The following is a 14598-nucleotide window of genomic DNA, read 5'->3' as shown; positions in this document are numbered from 1 at the left end:
CCTCTGTGTCCACTGCCAATTATTCTCCCCCGGCGATCCCGTCAACTCCTCTTTTCTCTCTCTCCCTCCATCGACCTCCCTAATCTCCGCCACTTTTTCGCGCCTCTCGCCAAATCACCATTTTCATCGAGTAGCCAGCTCTTCGCGCGTCCTCCAAGGCCTCATTCGTTCGGTCGGCAAGGGGCTTTCGACGGGCGTGCCCCCTCTCAGTGATTCCCATCAACAACTTCTCCCCCAACCGCAAGGCTCCTGAAACCCGAATCCTCAACCCTCAACGCCTATCTTCCAACTCTCGTTCATTCGAATCCCTGTTTCATTCCGAATCATGCTGTTGCCAAAGGGCGGAGTCAATTGGAAGTCCGCCAGGGCTGGCCTGCCACCATGGAGGGCAATCCTCGTTCTCCTGACGCGGACTCGCTTTTTGGTGTCCGTGGCCGTGACAGGCCTGGTCATCCTGCTGTGGCGTGGTGTGAGCAGGTCTGCGTCTGAAATGCAAAAGTATGCAAGCGATCCTCATCCTCGCGTAGTGTTTCACTAATCGCCTCCTGATGTCTCCAGTTTCTACTGCTACGGCTCCTCCAAATCCCCGATGGAGATGACCATCAACGAAATGGTCGAGTGGAATGCACACGCCCAGACCCCCGTCCTCTTCAACCACCACGAACCCTACGAAGTCAACAGCACCTCCATCTCCGAAATCGATCTCAACCCGATCAAGTCCACTACCCAGGCCTTCCACAACCATGAGCGCGTCCTCATTCTGACCCCTCTCCGCGACGCCTCCCCCTACCTCGCCAATTATTTCGACCTCCTGTACAAGTTGACCTATCCCCACGACCTGATTGACCTGGCCTTCCTCGTCGGCGATTCCAAGGATGACACCCTGGCCAATCTGGCCTCCGAGCTCGATCGCATCCAGAACCATGCCGATGAAAAAGTCCGTTTCCGCAGCGCTACCGTCATCAAGAAGGACTTTGGTGCCGAGACCGAGATGACCGTGGAGGAGCGCCACTCCTTTGCTGCTCAAGGTCCCCGGCGTAAGGCTATCGGTCGGGCCCGTAACTACTTGCTTTACTCGGCCCTCAAGGCCGATCACTCCTGGGTGTACTGGCGTGACGTGGACATTACTGACTGCCCCGAGCGGATTCTGGAGGACTTTATGGCTCACGATAAGGATATTCTTGTGCCTAGTATGTGGATTTGGTGCTCTCTGAGTGTGAGGGAAACGCGCTAACGTGTATTTGACAGACATTTGGTTCCACCGGTACCGTGACGGCCATGATGTTGAAGGTCGCTGTATGTTACACAATCCCTAGTGGGGTTGGCCCTGTGCATCTTTACTAACTTTTTCATCTTTTTTAGTTGACTACAACTCCTGGATCGAATCCGACAAGGGCCGTCGCCTGCGCGAAACTCTGGACCCCGACACTATTCTGGCTGAAGGCTACAAGGAGTACGACACTGGCCGCACATACCTGGTCAGCATGGGTGACTGGAGAAAGAACAAGGATGAGGAGGTCGAGCTTGACGGTATTGGTGGTGTCAACATTCTCGTCAAGGCTGATGTTCACCGTTCCGGTACGTGATGACTGTCTCAGGATTCCATAGACAACCTTCTAACCACTGTCAACAGGTATCAACTTCCCCGCATACGCTTTCGAGAACCAGGCCGAAACCGAGGGCTTCGCCAAGATGGCCAAGCGTGCCGGTTACCAGGTCGTTGGTCTACCCAACTATGTGGTCTGGCACATCGACACGGACGAGAAGCCCGGCAACCTGGGAGATCGCAAGGCATACTAAACCCAGCATGCCCAGCATGTTACATCTCACATCGTTCCAGTGAGCCACCTCGCTCCTCGGGTCCAAAGTTGATCTTTGCTCCCACGATCATCCCCCTCCCTTCCGTTTTCCTCATCGACCGCCCGGAGGCCACACGCGGTCCCCCGTCTATACCCGGTCGTCATGTCCACAGACACACGGCATCTCCACCGTGACTGTGAGATACTATCATCCGCTTCTTTTCATCTATTCTCGGAGGGGATGTTTTATTCACACGACGGAAGCCTAATGATTTTTCATAATCCACCCATCTTCGTGTCGCGTTCTAGGGAGTGTGCTGTATGTGTTGTGTCTTTGTTTACCTTGGCGCTACGGGGGGAAAATGTTGTTTGGCAGGATTGCAGGGTCTATAGAAGTTTGCCGGTTCTCGGACCTTTCTTTTTGATATACTGAATTTTTGTTGTTACCCAGGGTGTTTACCAGGCTGATTCTTGTCGCTCTCTCCTTTTCTTTGGGGATGCTATACCCTTTGGTATGGCTTGGGCTGGCTTGGGTTGGTCATGAGTGAACCCCCATATCATTGTCATTTTTTCTTCTTGCAAACATTCCTCTAGGGATCGAGAACCGGACTGTCATTGTCATTGTCATGTCATTTGTTTTTAATCATTTTCACTTTTTCCTTTTTCCTTTTTCTCTCCAATCCTGCCTCGAGTCTAACATCGGATTCGTCCAAATTGTGTATTCCATTCCTTTTCTTTTCTTTTTGGGTTTATTGAATCGACATACCCTGGTCTTTTTCTCTCGGAAGATCAAGACGAGGACTCGGTGATTGATATAGTTCCTTCCTTCTGGGTACAAACTCTGGACAATACTATACAATAGACCTAGACGGAGATACTATTATCTCTTCTAGCGATGTACTCACCCCTATTCATGTACATAACAAATAGTTCACTACTACCTTCTTTATGGGCAGTAATTTTTCCGTGCTAAATCACTGATCGGACTAGATCATAAAGTACCTAGAAGTACGGTATCAAAACCCCACATATGAGATCTCGGCCTTGGCCCGAGTTTCGGGGGACGGAGAATGTTTGACCACTCACCACTCACACCCCTTTACTAGTTACTGCTACTAGACTTGATCATTCAACCACATCCCTTCTCCTCTCCACACACCATTGGCCTATTTCCAATCCAAACTTCAATCACAACCTCCCCACCTCCACTACTGTACTACCTTCTACCGTACCACGTCAGCCTGCAATGCCTCCCAAATTCAATCTGTCCTTCCTCCCCGCTTCTTACCCCCACACTCCCGCCCGGCAATACTTCCTCCGCGGCCCGTCCACAATATTTCCGTCTTCTCGTTCTCACTACTCTTCTTCTTCTTCTCCTTCTTCCTCTATACACATGCTCGCTTCTCTTCGCTCTCATATCCCCAAGACCAAGTCTTATCTCACCTTAAAGCCCAGCCCAGTGCTGTCCAATTGCCACTACCGTCGCCAACTACTACCCCTCACCTTTACTCCCAACGTTAACGTTACCGTCAACATCCGCAACATGTCTTCTGCCCCCGCTAAGAAGGAGTTCCTTTGCATTTTGCCGGATTTCCCCGGTGCGCAGGCTAAGCGTCTTGAGGTTCGACCGTGAGTATATACCTGCTTGTACCTTGATGATTATATGTGGAGGAGGGGAAAATGGAGGTGGGGGGCAATTGAATTGAAGCTGCGGATGCGCTGGAGATTGCAGATAGAAACGAGATGGTTGCAGATACAGGTAGCTAACCTGACATGTTATATCCAGCTCCCACCTCGAAGGCGTAAAGCCCCTCGTCGCCGCGGGGACTATCGTTGCTGGTGGTACGTCCCGTCCCGTCTTACCTCTATTTCCATCCCTACCGTGCTTACTGCTCCTATTACTACCCCTTAAAGTCCTTACTAACACATCCTGTTCCCATCTTACAGGCGCAATGCTCGAATCCCACCCCGCCGAAGGCGAAACCCCCGCTTTCCAGGGTAGCATGATGCTCGCCCTGGCTGAGAACGAGGCTGAAGTGCGCGCTATCCTGGAGAATGATATTTATGCGCATTCGGGTGTTTGGGATTTGGCTAAGGCGAAGATTATTCCGGTATGTTATTTCACCTCTTTTGCTTTTGCAATTTCTGTCTAGTTCTTTGGAAGGAAGGAATGATGGATGGATGGATGGATGTGGGCAGGGGTGGGGGTGTTTATTGAATGATTGAATAAGTGCTAATTGTTTGTTGTGGGGGTGTAGTTCAAGTCTGCTGTGCGCAAGGAGTTGTAATTGGACCTTTTCAGAAAAGAGGAGAGAATATATTCTAGATGGATAGGGAAATGAGATGAAATTGGGTTTTCATTTTATTGCGTTGATGCATTTTCATTTTCATTTTCGAGATTACATTGAGCACTCAACTCTGTATCTTACCTTTGCGGGGAGATTGAAGGAGACGTGGGATGTCCAGATGTGGGACGTGTAAGGTACGGACGCGGGGATGCGCTGTGCTCGGTTAGCGTCGGATGGTCCCGCTATAGAGTGAGATTCAGATTAGAGCAAATACAGTACAGAAAGGTTAACTACAGTTAGTAATTTCATGATAGCCCGCTAGTCATAGATTACTCGAGAATTTTGTCTTTGTGGGAATATAGTAAGATAGTTCAGATGCTCGGCGATTCTGATGATTCGCAAACAAAATATCGTGGAGGTTAATCAAGGGGCGATATTTCGGCTTATTATGACCCTGGACTCTTTGAGGCTCTAGAATAAAAACATTACGCCGGAAAAATCGGTATCTGAGAGTAGATCACTAACATTGTGCATATTTATTAAGTATAGATAGAGACTGATGCCATTCGGAACAACAAGTCTTATTACGGAAGTTTCAGCGGCTCTTGATTGGATTTTGTTTGAAGGAAGAGATTGGGACTCGTTACTAAATCTGGAGGGTGAGAGAGCAGTACAGTTGCTCCCTAGGTATCAAGACGCAGCTTTAACAGATAAGATTATTATCCCCGTATTCACTGATAACGGCTAACTACTGTAGTCCCTAGCGGTAGCTAGATTTCTAATCCTTTATGAAGCATGATGCCCATCCGACTGAGTATGAATAAACTAAACTAAACTTTGATCTGATAACCAATCTCCAAGGAAAAATATCGAGGTAGTGTGTGATCGTAGGGGTCGGAAAAGTTCAGTTGGTATCTTTGTTTCCAGATGAATCTTAAGATAAGCTCACTGAGTAACTCAACATCAGATCAATGACTGAGAGACACTTAGTTTGAGGTCCAAAGAGCGGTGACAATTCGTGGCTTGCACGAGAGCATATGTAAGATACCCGAGGAGGAAGCTTGACGGTGGTTGACTGAAGCTAGTCTACAATTCTTGTAATAAAGCATTTATTTTTTGAAGAAATATCGTTTGACCAATGAAGTTCCACTACGTATTAAGTTCAATATGCTGCCTAGACCATGCGTCGCATTTCCCTGGCTGCGCTCCATTCCCCTCAACCCAATCTTATTCCCTTTTATTTGCTACGTTTCTTTGCCCCTGGCATTTGCTTCAAGCTGCCATACTGATTAGCACCCTTGGAGATAATATGCACGTCGATAATCATACGTGAAGTGGCCGATAAGTGCTACCTCTTGTAGGCGGCATTTGTGATACCGTTTTTGAGATCGCCTGCCTTACTATTTTTAACCTTACTAGTACTTCTAGACCATGCATTAACACGCCCGAGACAGGTAATCCAGGCTGCTTGCGAATACCCCTTAACATTTCTTAGGCTTTCCCTCTCTTTCCTAACTCTTTCTTTACGTCTTTCTTCACATTTCTTAATCTCTCTCTATGTCAGTCCAAGTTACAACGCCCTGAATCAATCTAAGCCTCGGTCGTCGCTCTAGTAGCTCTAGGCAGGCGGGTAAATTTGTTGGCTTAGAGGGTTTTCTGTCTTAGAAAGCCACTTGCCAGAGGTATTACCTATAGCCACTGCACACGTGTTTGACCCCGCTATCAGTTGTTGTCGATTTTGCTTCGCCGCTTAGCATCCTCAAAGTCCCTCCTCACAAGAATCTGTAAACTCTGCAAAGTTCAAATTTTGAGCTTGATATTCTATACTGTGTCTTCGTGACTTATATCTAGCATTCATGCATCATAATCTCGATGAGGTAATATGCCTTCTGGCCTCAATAACCGACCGACCACCGGACCCTGAGGGGTTGAACCAAGAAGATTCCGAAGCCAGCGACCTAGATAGCAAGTCAGAATCCGACTTGTATGACGAGAGTTCCGACGATGATATAGAAGAAACAACAGTTTTAGACACCAATTCCAAAGGTGACCAATACCTCACAGAGTTGAAGAATCAATTTCTCGACAGACTTGCAGAGATATTGGCTCGTTTCAAAACAGTTCCCAAAGCAAAGAACTCAAAAGATGCGAAACATGTTGCTGCTGCTATGATGGCCTGTCATGAAGCAAAGGAAAGTGTGAGGATATTTTGTGCAAAGAATGAGGGACTTGACCATGAAGATCGCAAGTTTCTCAGTGAATGGAAGCAGCACATGGAAAATATCGCGAAAAAAGGTGCGCTTCAGCAGTTGATTGAGTTTGCATGCCAGAATGCAACTTTTATTGACGTGGCCCAGGACATGCTTCTGACCAGGATACATCTTCTATGTTCAGTATCATTGCAGATCACCAGCGCCCACGGATCGAGTTCTATTTCAAGTCGCTGAAAGAGGCCCTTCAGTCCTCTGTCCAGCAAAAAATTTCCCAGTATGGGCCAAATTTGCCGCTGAAAGCAGAGAACATTCAGGCTATTACGGCTTTGGACAGCCGTGATTGGGAGGACCACAATGGCCTTTTTTTTCTATACCACTCAGCCTGCCATCACGAGTGAACATTGAGGATAAGTTAAACAACACAAAATCAGATACTGCTCACACTGGCGAGACACTGCGAGGAATCCAAGTCCGAATTTCAAAACTTTTTGAGGATCTTCGATGGCAATGCGAGTCTAATTTTACACCCAATGAGGAATTAACTTTAAAGAGGGATATAATGATTCGCACATTCGATCTTTGGAGAGAACCTCGGTCTCGGTTCATGCTCAAGGCAGCGATGAAAAGATATTTCCTAAGGCAAAAGGACAGGAATAGCTTACTGTTTCTGGCAAGGATATCATATGCAGCACATATTTTCGTTCAGATTGCAGAGAGTTATCGACCTTTTCGATCCACTGAAATTGTGCCCATATCGCCACAGACCCAGAACGGTAGTCATAAAGGCAAGATTCGGCAATCAAAAAAGCAATCCAGCGCAGTGAAAGAGGATAGCCGAAGTCCTATAATTGTCGCCCGAGCCCTGGGGATCCACCTTCATCCAGACTGGGAAGGTTATTTTGAGCAAAATGCCTCGCGCTTTTACGAAATCTGGGACAACAAGCGAAAGCAGGACTATCATCACGCAGAGATACAACTCATCACGTACTTTGAGCACATTATGCCAGCAGAAGATAGAGAACTGTCACAAAAATATATCGGGTGTAGTAGGCGCTGCTGCCTGCTATGCTATCAACTGGTCTGTATCCACGGGTATTTCAGCGTGCGAGGAACGCATGAGACTCTGCTCTACAGATGGAACGTGCCAAATTCGTCTCTTGTTTATGAAGATGGTTCGTCAAAGCAGCTAGATCATGCTCTCGACTTCTTATTCTTGAAATTAAAAGCACATCTTCAACAACTATTGACAAAACCCAAGAAGAATTTGCGTGACTTTCATCGCGACTTAAGGGCACAGTCCTCGCATGGGCTTTCCACGATGGGGGCTACAGGGGAGCGAAAGCCTGAATACCAAAACTCAGCTGAACGAGCCTTCCAGTATGTCGACTGGTCGTATTAATCGTGATACTGTGTTCTAACCCGTTGATAGGCGCATGGCGATGATGCCAACTGTATTCGGCGATGGCTTGCTCATCACACCATTGCATGATAGGCCTGGATACGCGTCAATTATTGGGGCCCGGACAGGTCTTAAAGAAATGGAAGTGACACTCACAGAAGTGGAATGCCTTAAAGATAAAGATATCCGTTCGATGTTCGAGCTTGAACACTCGGAAGCAATGCCTCCAATACGGGCGTTGCATGTCTACAAATGCAAGTTTTGTCGTCGGCCATGTGATCTTCGGTGCTCAGCTTGTCGCATGAACTATTGCTCAAAGATTTGTCAATCGAAAGACTGGATTGAACATGTGTTTGTCTGTTGTGTCAAGAATCGACCGAACGATGTGGACTACTTGAAACTCCTCAGCAGACGATGGACTATCTCTATACGAGACAAGAGCAGCCGCACTGAGTTTCTAACAGCATTGTTCCGTGACGACCATTTTTGCAAGACTTTCGGGTTTGATCAATGCTCGCAAGAAATAGAAGTGGTGCACCTGTTCTGTATCTACGCCAACTTGACTCGTACATTTCAAAATAACTACCTTCAGCATTTCACAGAGCAGATGAATTTGGGTCATTTCATTGAAGATTGGGTAACTATCCAGATTTTACAATCTCAGAACCACGAATGCGGATGCTTTCAGTGGTTTCTCAATGAGCGTCGGTCGGGAATCATGAATATCCCTGGTTCTGGTGGCATGTTTTTCCATCAGGTCTCGGCAATACTGGAACTGCAAAAAATCTTCTCGGTCAATGAAGATACCGATCTGTCTGCGTCAGAATACTTCGTCGTGTGTCTTTACCGGGTACTTCTCCGAGATTTCAACGATATTCCAGACACTGGAGAAGCCGAGTGGATTAGATTCGGCTTCTGTTACTGCACAACCAGATCTCAAAGGGAGCTTCTTGCGCACCATTACATCCAGCTTGCCTCCCACGCATCGTTGAATCAGATCGCAGAAGCATGGAAGTCAGATGAATTACTCGAGCTCATGGCGACCAAAGACATCGACACGTCGTCTCTTCTCTCTCATGGAATATACCCTCGTCGGCCATCGCCAGAAACAATTGGAATCTACCGTCTCATGTCAGAAGTTACCCACATCCTGAATGGGTGTGCAATATGCCCATGCAACAGTTTCTCATGCCAATTTCATTCAAAGGAAGAGCCTTCGCTTTGCTTAGAGTCGGAGATTGACTACGGATTTCACGAAACCAATACCTGGGAGCGCTGGCAATTACTGAATTTTTATTCATCACTCTTCAAGAATCCCAAGTTTCATCCGCGGGAACTGCAAAAAGCAAGGCGAGATCCTGATACGAAGGTATTCGAGGCATATATCGAGTCCTTAGTTCCGGGATTCCGCCGGGCGCTCATAAACGAACATTTAACAGACGCAATGTTTCCCAAGTTCGCCAGAATGGAATTCAAGGGTGAACATCCATTCTGCAACTGTGCTATTCACAGTATGGTTGTATCCGAGGGGACTAATCTGGGCCCTATTGGATATTTTCGACAGATGCGTGACGAGCGAAACCGAGAGCAGACTTAGAGTGATGGGCCATGTCTTCCAGTGTCGGTCTTGATACTCCGGTCACCGGCGTAGTAGCGGTTCCACACGAGTAAGCCGAATTGAAGATGGATTTTATGCTGAGATATCTACGACAAGTACCACGCAATTAAATTATAGACAATTCGTGTGGCCTTTTCTTTCTGATTTTGTATCTTCTACCTTGAACCTATCGGCCCTAGACCATTCCCTACCATATCTCGGTTGCACGAAGCATAGAGCTTCGGAGGCACCCGGTTTTCGTGCCGAGGAGGGTGATTGAATTTTCTGACAAATCTCATTTTGAGCGTGGGACTGACTAATTTAGTTCATTCAGTGAATCCAAAACTCGCTGTCAGTCGAGAAGAGACTTTCAATATCCCCACTAGAGGCGTAGCTAACCTACCCATACGAGCATTAGGGTCATAGGTGACAGCTGCTCCATGTTAAACTTTGTGGATTAGAGTTGAACAAACATGAGTGAAATGGTAATTGGTGAATTACTATGAAGGTGAAATAATTGAAAATTGGTGACGGAGAGGTCCGAAGAGAAGTAGTCAAATACTTGAGGGGAAACATCCAGGTTTCCTCCACATCCCGAAGATACTCGGAATATCCAAAGGCTGGAATTCCGTATATGGCATAGATATATGAGGTAGACGAAGTTAATTTAAACGCCAAGGACTAGAATATACGCTAAGAATGGGGTCCCAAGAAAAAAATGCGACAGAAATTTGCTTCGTTACTAATTGTTCGTCGTTGATGCGGGGGATGGAATTTAGACCCTGTTAAGATCAACCGTGCGCAAGGAGCTGTGAGGTCTGATCAGAGTGAAATGCCGAACGCAGCTACCGGCAATGCAGGAATAAGTGGCGCATGCAAGAAATATAGGTACTGCAGCCTCTGATAGAGTAAAATTGCGTAGCAAACTTATTAGACATCTGAGCGCCAGTCAGGGAAGCGTAAAAAATGTCAACATTTTTTCAAGGACGGTATCCAAGCCCGTCAATTCCGCTTATAGTTAAATGTAGCTAGCACTGAAAATTCATTTAACAAGGAAGGAATTCAACGTCATATTCTTGCCCGCCGTCTGTGCCGTCCCTCGAGTCCCTAGCCATCACACGAGCTAGATAATAGTAAATTATGACATCCATCGAGTGTCCAACCTCGGAGAGAATCAAAGCCCCATCACCTAAAAGGCTATTCAAATTAGTTATTTGAGGCAGCTGCAAAGCCCACTAGACAGTAGCTTCGGGGGTTTGAGTGTAAATTAGCCGCTCGGCAAACGTGATGGCGAAGGGGTCTACGATAGTCGTGTACGGTAAACCCGAGGAAAGCTCCGCATTCGCTCGGACATCCCGCAGACCCTTCGGAACGTCCACACGCTCTAAGCGAGCTTCCCCATGGGGCGTAATCTGTGGGGTTGAGGAAAAGAACTTATACCATCGATGATGGCCGAAGCTGGAAGATCCACCAAGGAGGGGTTTTCCGGGGAAACTGGATCGCAGAGATAAAAGCATGTTAGGACCCCTGTTGATCTTGAGCTCGGCCTCATAGGTGTATTAACAAGATGCCACGTTTAATAGCATCACTATTCCTGACTGCCAGTCTTTTTCTGGCCAATGCCAGCGCTTTAGATGCTCGGGGAGCAGCCCATGCTCCTGGGCATAGCAAGAAGCCCAACTTTGTCTTCATCCTGACAGATGATCAAGATTTGCATCTTAACTCTCTTGAGTATATGCCCAAGTTGCAGCGTCTGGTTGGAGATCAAGGTACTGTCTTTGAGCGACATTTCTGTACGATTGCTGTTTGCTGTCCGTCACGGGTCAGTTTGATGACGGGAAAACTGGCACATAACACCAATGTCACTGACGTATTCCCTCCCTATGGTACGAGAGATTACCGTTTGCTTATAGATCTACTGGGATCACTAACATCCTCAAGGCGGATATCCCAAGTTCGTGGCAGAGGGTCATAACGAGAACTACTTGCCCATTTGGCTGCAGGATGCGGGCTACAACACTTACTATACTGGCAAATTCCTGAACTCCCATACGACTTCCAACTACAACAATCCATACCCCAAAGGCTGGAACGGGACAGACTGTATGTTGCTCTATCCTGCATGAAAGAAAGGTGCTCTGAGATTGACTGTTGCTTGCAGTTTTGATGGATCCGTCCACCTACAGCTACTGGAACTCCACCTTCCAGAGCAATCACAATTCCCCTGTCGTGTCGGACGGATACTCAACTGACCTAATCTCCAATTATGCCCTCAACTTCATCGAGAACGCCCAGAGTTCCGACCGCCCATTCTTCATCGGAATTGCTCCCATCGCACCGCACGCGAAGACGGCCGCTGTGGTGGGTTCGTCCATTCCAGCCTTCACCGACCCTGTCCCTGCAAACCGACACGCAAACACATTTCCCAATGCAAAGGCTCCTCGAGGAGAGAACTTTAACCCTAACACGGTATGATTTACTCTATAATTGTAAGGGGGATTCAATGCTGACCAATTCAGCCGAGCGGAGCCAGCTGGGTGCTGAATCTCCCCCAGCTAAACTCTAGCGAGGTCGCCTATTTGGACGAATATTACCGTAAACGAATTCAGTCCCTTCAAGCAGTCGATGAGCTGGTGGAGAGCGTCGTGACCAAGCTTGATGATTACGGACTGCTGGACAATACTTATATCTTCTACACGTCTGACAACGGATATCATGTTGGACAGCATCGCATGGTCCCCGGCAAGGGATGTCCTTACGAAGAAGATATTAATGTTCCCATGATGGTTCGTGGCCCTCGCGTGCCTAAGGGCCGGACAGTCGATTTCGTCACATCGCATACCGATATTGCTGCCACTCTGTTCGATCTAGCTGGCATCCCCTTGAGAGATGATTTCGATGGACTCCCGATGCCTTTGACCGTCGCAGAGATGCATGATGCCGAGCACGATCCGCGTCGGGAACATGTCTCCGTGGAATACTGGGGTACAAATCTTCAAGAAGGTGATATCGGGCGAGTTTCACCCACTGGAGCAGGAGTGGTCCATGGTAACAATACCTACAAGGCCATGCGGGTCATCGGCGACTCTTATAATCTGTTCTACTCGGTCTGGTGTACCAACGAGCATGAGCTTTACGATATGACGGTCGGTAATTCAACTTCTTTCCTTGCCGTCAAAAGCTGACACTCATCACAGAATGACCCGTACCAAATGCGTAATATTTTCAGCAAGACGAAAGGCAAGCTACTTGGTCGGGATATCAAGCAAGTGATCTCCCGACTAGATGCCCTCCTACTGGTACTGAAGAGCTGCAAGAGCTCGGAATGTACGCTTCCCTGGCAAGTTCTCCATCCGGATAAGAAAGTCACTAGCCTTTCTGAAGCCTTGCAACCCAAGTACGATGCGTTCTACGCTGCACAGCCTGATATCAGTTTTTCGGCGTGTGAGCTAGGGTACTTCCCGGAGTCTGAGGGACCACAGGAGGGCTATGCGTACCGACGCAGTGGGGACTGGAGTCTCTGGGCATAGATGAGAGAACCTGATTTCCAAAAGGTTGACTCTGTATCACACTGGAAGTACTCACTATAAATAGCGAATCCGGGGGCAATGAATTTAGCATATTTATTGAATGCAAGATAATCATTCAGGTTGCTGCTCGGCGATTCTTCCACGTCGATGAGAAAGGCGACTAGAGAGTTTAGTATCAACTAATATAGAGTTCTGAAGAATTGATGAGACTAAATTATCCATAAGAACAGACGTAAGTGTTACCTCATTGAGCCCGAACCACCGCCACTCCTATAGCCACCTTGGCCAAACTGCGACTTTCTCATTGATATCCGCATTTCTTTCAAGAAAATTCACATGATTATGCTTTGCCTTAAAAGTCTTACATACATTTGTTGCAGGTCCTTGAACATTCGAAAAGATTGTTCAGCAGTGGTTCTGGCTCTACTGAGTGCTTAACCACGATACCATACCGTTTTATAGGCTGTTAACATAGTTTCTTCCTTGCAATACGCCCGAAACCACCAAAATGGATGCTGCTATGTCACTTTCTCTCACTCTGGGAACAGAAGTCACGTCAGTATTGAATGATTTGGTGGAGCAATACCAGAACGAGGCATCCCTAAGTATCTTCGGACTGGCCGTTTTCCCAGGTACCCTGTATGGAGTATGCAGCAATATAGACCGGATAATGTCTGGCGGGTGGGGCTTTCCTATCTCGTCTACCGCTGCTTTTATAAGGGATCAGGTCCGGAGAGTCATGTGATGAATGCCTCGTCGAACGCAAAGATGAGATTGTGTTGACGACCCCCATCGATACAGCCGCGGACACGATCGGCGAGAACACGTATCATACATCCTTGGGTATCTCTTGAGAATCGACTGTGATCAGGTGCTTGTGGCGGGATCCAATATCGGGTGCTATTCTTTGTTGTCGTTTCAGGGCATCGGCGTGCGGAGCTTGTGGAGCGCGCGTCACCAGTTACTACCCTGCGCGAGCCGCCCGCAAAGCTTGGCTCGCGTCGTACTGTACTGCAAATTCTTGCGAATTCTCGCCGTCTGATTCGTCGATTTTGGCCGCCAAGTCTCTTCTCTCTGTCTTAGCCGTTATCACCATTAGGGTTCTTGGGCTTCATTCGCACTCTTTTGAATGCTCCCGCATATGACTGGCTCTTCCTCGATTTGCATTGTTCTCTTATTTGCTTAACATATTGCTATTAACTTTATGCCTTGCCTCCGTGATCCGCTGACTTATGAAGTCCACTGGGTCCGAGCCCTTCCCCACGAACACCCAAAGAGGGACACAGCTTTTCACTGGGGCCTCGAGAGAGAAAAAGCCCTCGCAGTAGGGATGAAGCCACTACCGTTGCTTACTCGAATCCCGAGTTTGCAGGTTCCGAAGACAATAACGGACGGGTGACCACCAAGGAGGTCCGACAGCTCATCCACAGCCTAAAGGGAAAGTATCACCCACCAAACCATGGTCATCGTATCCACCAAAGCGAGATCCTAGAGGTTAAGGGCGCCGTCAATGCCCCTGTGAACAGACAATGTTGGCCCTAGGAGATTTTCTTCTAGGGGCTCTGGCCTGGATGCTATATTTGTTTAGACACAAGGGTCTAGTTGAGAATATGGCAGGCATCACGAGGGATTCTTTGCGCTCAGAGGCTATGCTCCCTTCATTATTGCCCTGAAGCCATTAAGCTTCTTTATTTGACGCTCGGTGCCATACTCTCTAAAGCTCCTAGCTCTTGGAAGAAATTATCAACCTCAAAGTCGTAACCGAGAATGCT

At 47.6% G+C, this 14598-nt stretch overlaps 6 protein-coding genes across 6 annotated transcripts; 5 read left to right on the top strand and 1 right to left on the bottom strand.

Annotated features, from left to right (window-relative positions):
- N7473_012991 (ANP1/MMN9/VAN1 family protein) lies at nucleotides 1-2707 on the top strand. The gene is made up of 5 exons (XM_057158930.1): nucleotides 1-498; nucleotides 559-1190; nucleotides 1249-1296; nucleotides 1363-1578; nucleotides 1634-2707. Exons 1-5 carry the CDS (start codon nucleotides 326-328, stop codon nucleotides 1798-1800), a joined length of 1236 nt encoding a protein of 411 aa, XP_057002884.1. The 5' UTR covers nucleotides 1-325; the 3' UTR covers nucleotides 1801-2707.
- A 485-nt stretch (nucleotides 2708-3192) lies between these two features.
- On the top strand, nucleotides 3193-4087 carry N7473_012990 (uncharacterized protein; the record flags this gene model as incomplete). Its single annotated transcript, XM_057158929.1, has 4 exons — nucleotides 3193-3428; nucleotides 3586-3641; nucleotides 3747-3910; nucleotides 4058-4087. 4 exons carry the CDS (start codon nucleotides 3193-3195, stop codon nucleotides 4085-4087), a joined length of 486 nt encoding a protein of 161 aa, XP_057002883.1.
- Nucleotides 4088-5943: 1856 nt separating this feature from the next.
- On the top strand, nucleotides 5944-6698 carry N7473_012989 (uncharacterized protein; the record flags this gene model as incomplete). Its single annotated transcript, XM_057158928.1, has 2 exons — nucleotides 5944-6382; nucleotides 6493-6698. The coding sequence occupies 2 exons, from the start codon at nucleotides 5944-5946 to the stop codon at nucleotides 6696-6698; spliced, it is 645 nt and encodes a 214-aa protein (XP_057002882.1).
- A 920-nt stretch (nucleotides 6699-7618) lies between these two features.
- On the top strand, nucleotides 7619-9296 carry N7473_012988 (zinc finger MYND domain-containing protein; the record flags this gene model as incomplete). The annotated part of the gene is made up of 2 exons (XM_057158927.1): nucleotides 7619-7677; nucleotides 7730-9296. 2 exons carry the CDS (start codon nucleotides 7619-7621, stop codon nucleotides 9294-9296), a joined length of 1626 nt encoding a protein of 541 aa, XP_057002881.1.
- A 1235-nt stretch (nucleotides 9297-10531) lies between these two features.
- Nucleotides 10532-10813, bottom strand: N7473_012987 (uncharacterized protein; the record flags this gene model as incomplete). Its single annotated transcript, XM_057158926.1, has 1 exon — nucleotides 10532-10813. The coding sequence occupies one exon, from the start codon at nucleotides 10811-10813 to the stop codon at nucleotides 10532-10534; it is 282 nt and encodes a 93-aa protein (XP_057002880.1).
- A 50-nt stretch (nucleotides 10814-10863) lies between these two features.
- On the top strand, nucleotides 10864-12826 carry N7473_012986 (sulfatase family protein; the record flags this gene model as incomplete). Its single annotated transcript, XM_057158925.1, has 5 exons — nucleotides 10864-11182; nucleotides 11238-11399; nucleotides 11458-11765; nucleotides 11816-12442; nucleotides 12494-12826. The coding sequence occupies 5 exons, from the start codon at nucleotides 10864-10866 to the stop codon at nucleotides 12824-12826; spliced, it is 1749 nt and encodes a 582-aa protein (XP_057002879.1).
- Between the last annotated feature and the right edge of the window lie 1772 nt (nucleotides 12827-14598).

This window comes from Penicillium subrubescens (genome assembly GCF_028828155.1).
Source record: "Penicillium subrubescens strain IBT 31985 chromosome Unknown utg000011l_segment0_segment0, whole genome shotgun sequence".
Classification (NCBI taxonomy): Eukaryota; Fungi; Ascomycota; class Eurotiomycetes; order Eurotiales; family Aspergillaceae; genus Penicillium; species Penicillium subrubescens.
This window is presented reverse-complemented; position numbering and strand designations above follow the sequence as displayed.

Coding starts and splice junctions, on each gene's coding strand:
- N7473_012991 (XM_057158930.1), top strand. CDS start 326: ATGCTGTTGCCAAAGGGCGGAGTCAATTGGAAGTCCGCCAGGGCTGGC. Junction 1,297..1,362: donor CCATGATGTTGAAGGTCGCT/GTATGTTACACA, acceptor CATCTTTTTTAG/TTGACTACAACTCCTGGATC. Junction 1,579..1,633: donor GGCTGATGTTCACCGTTCCG/GTACGTGATGAC, acceptor CACTGTCAACAG/GTATCAACTTCCCCGCATAC.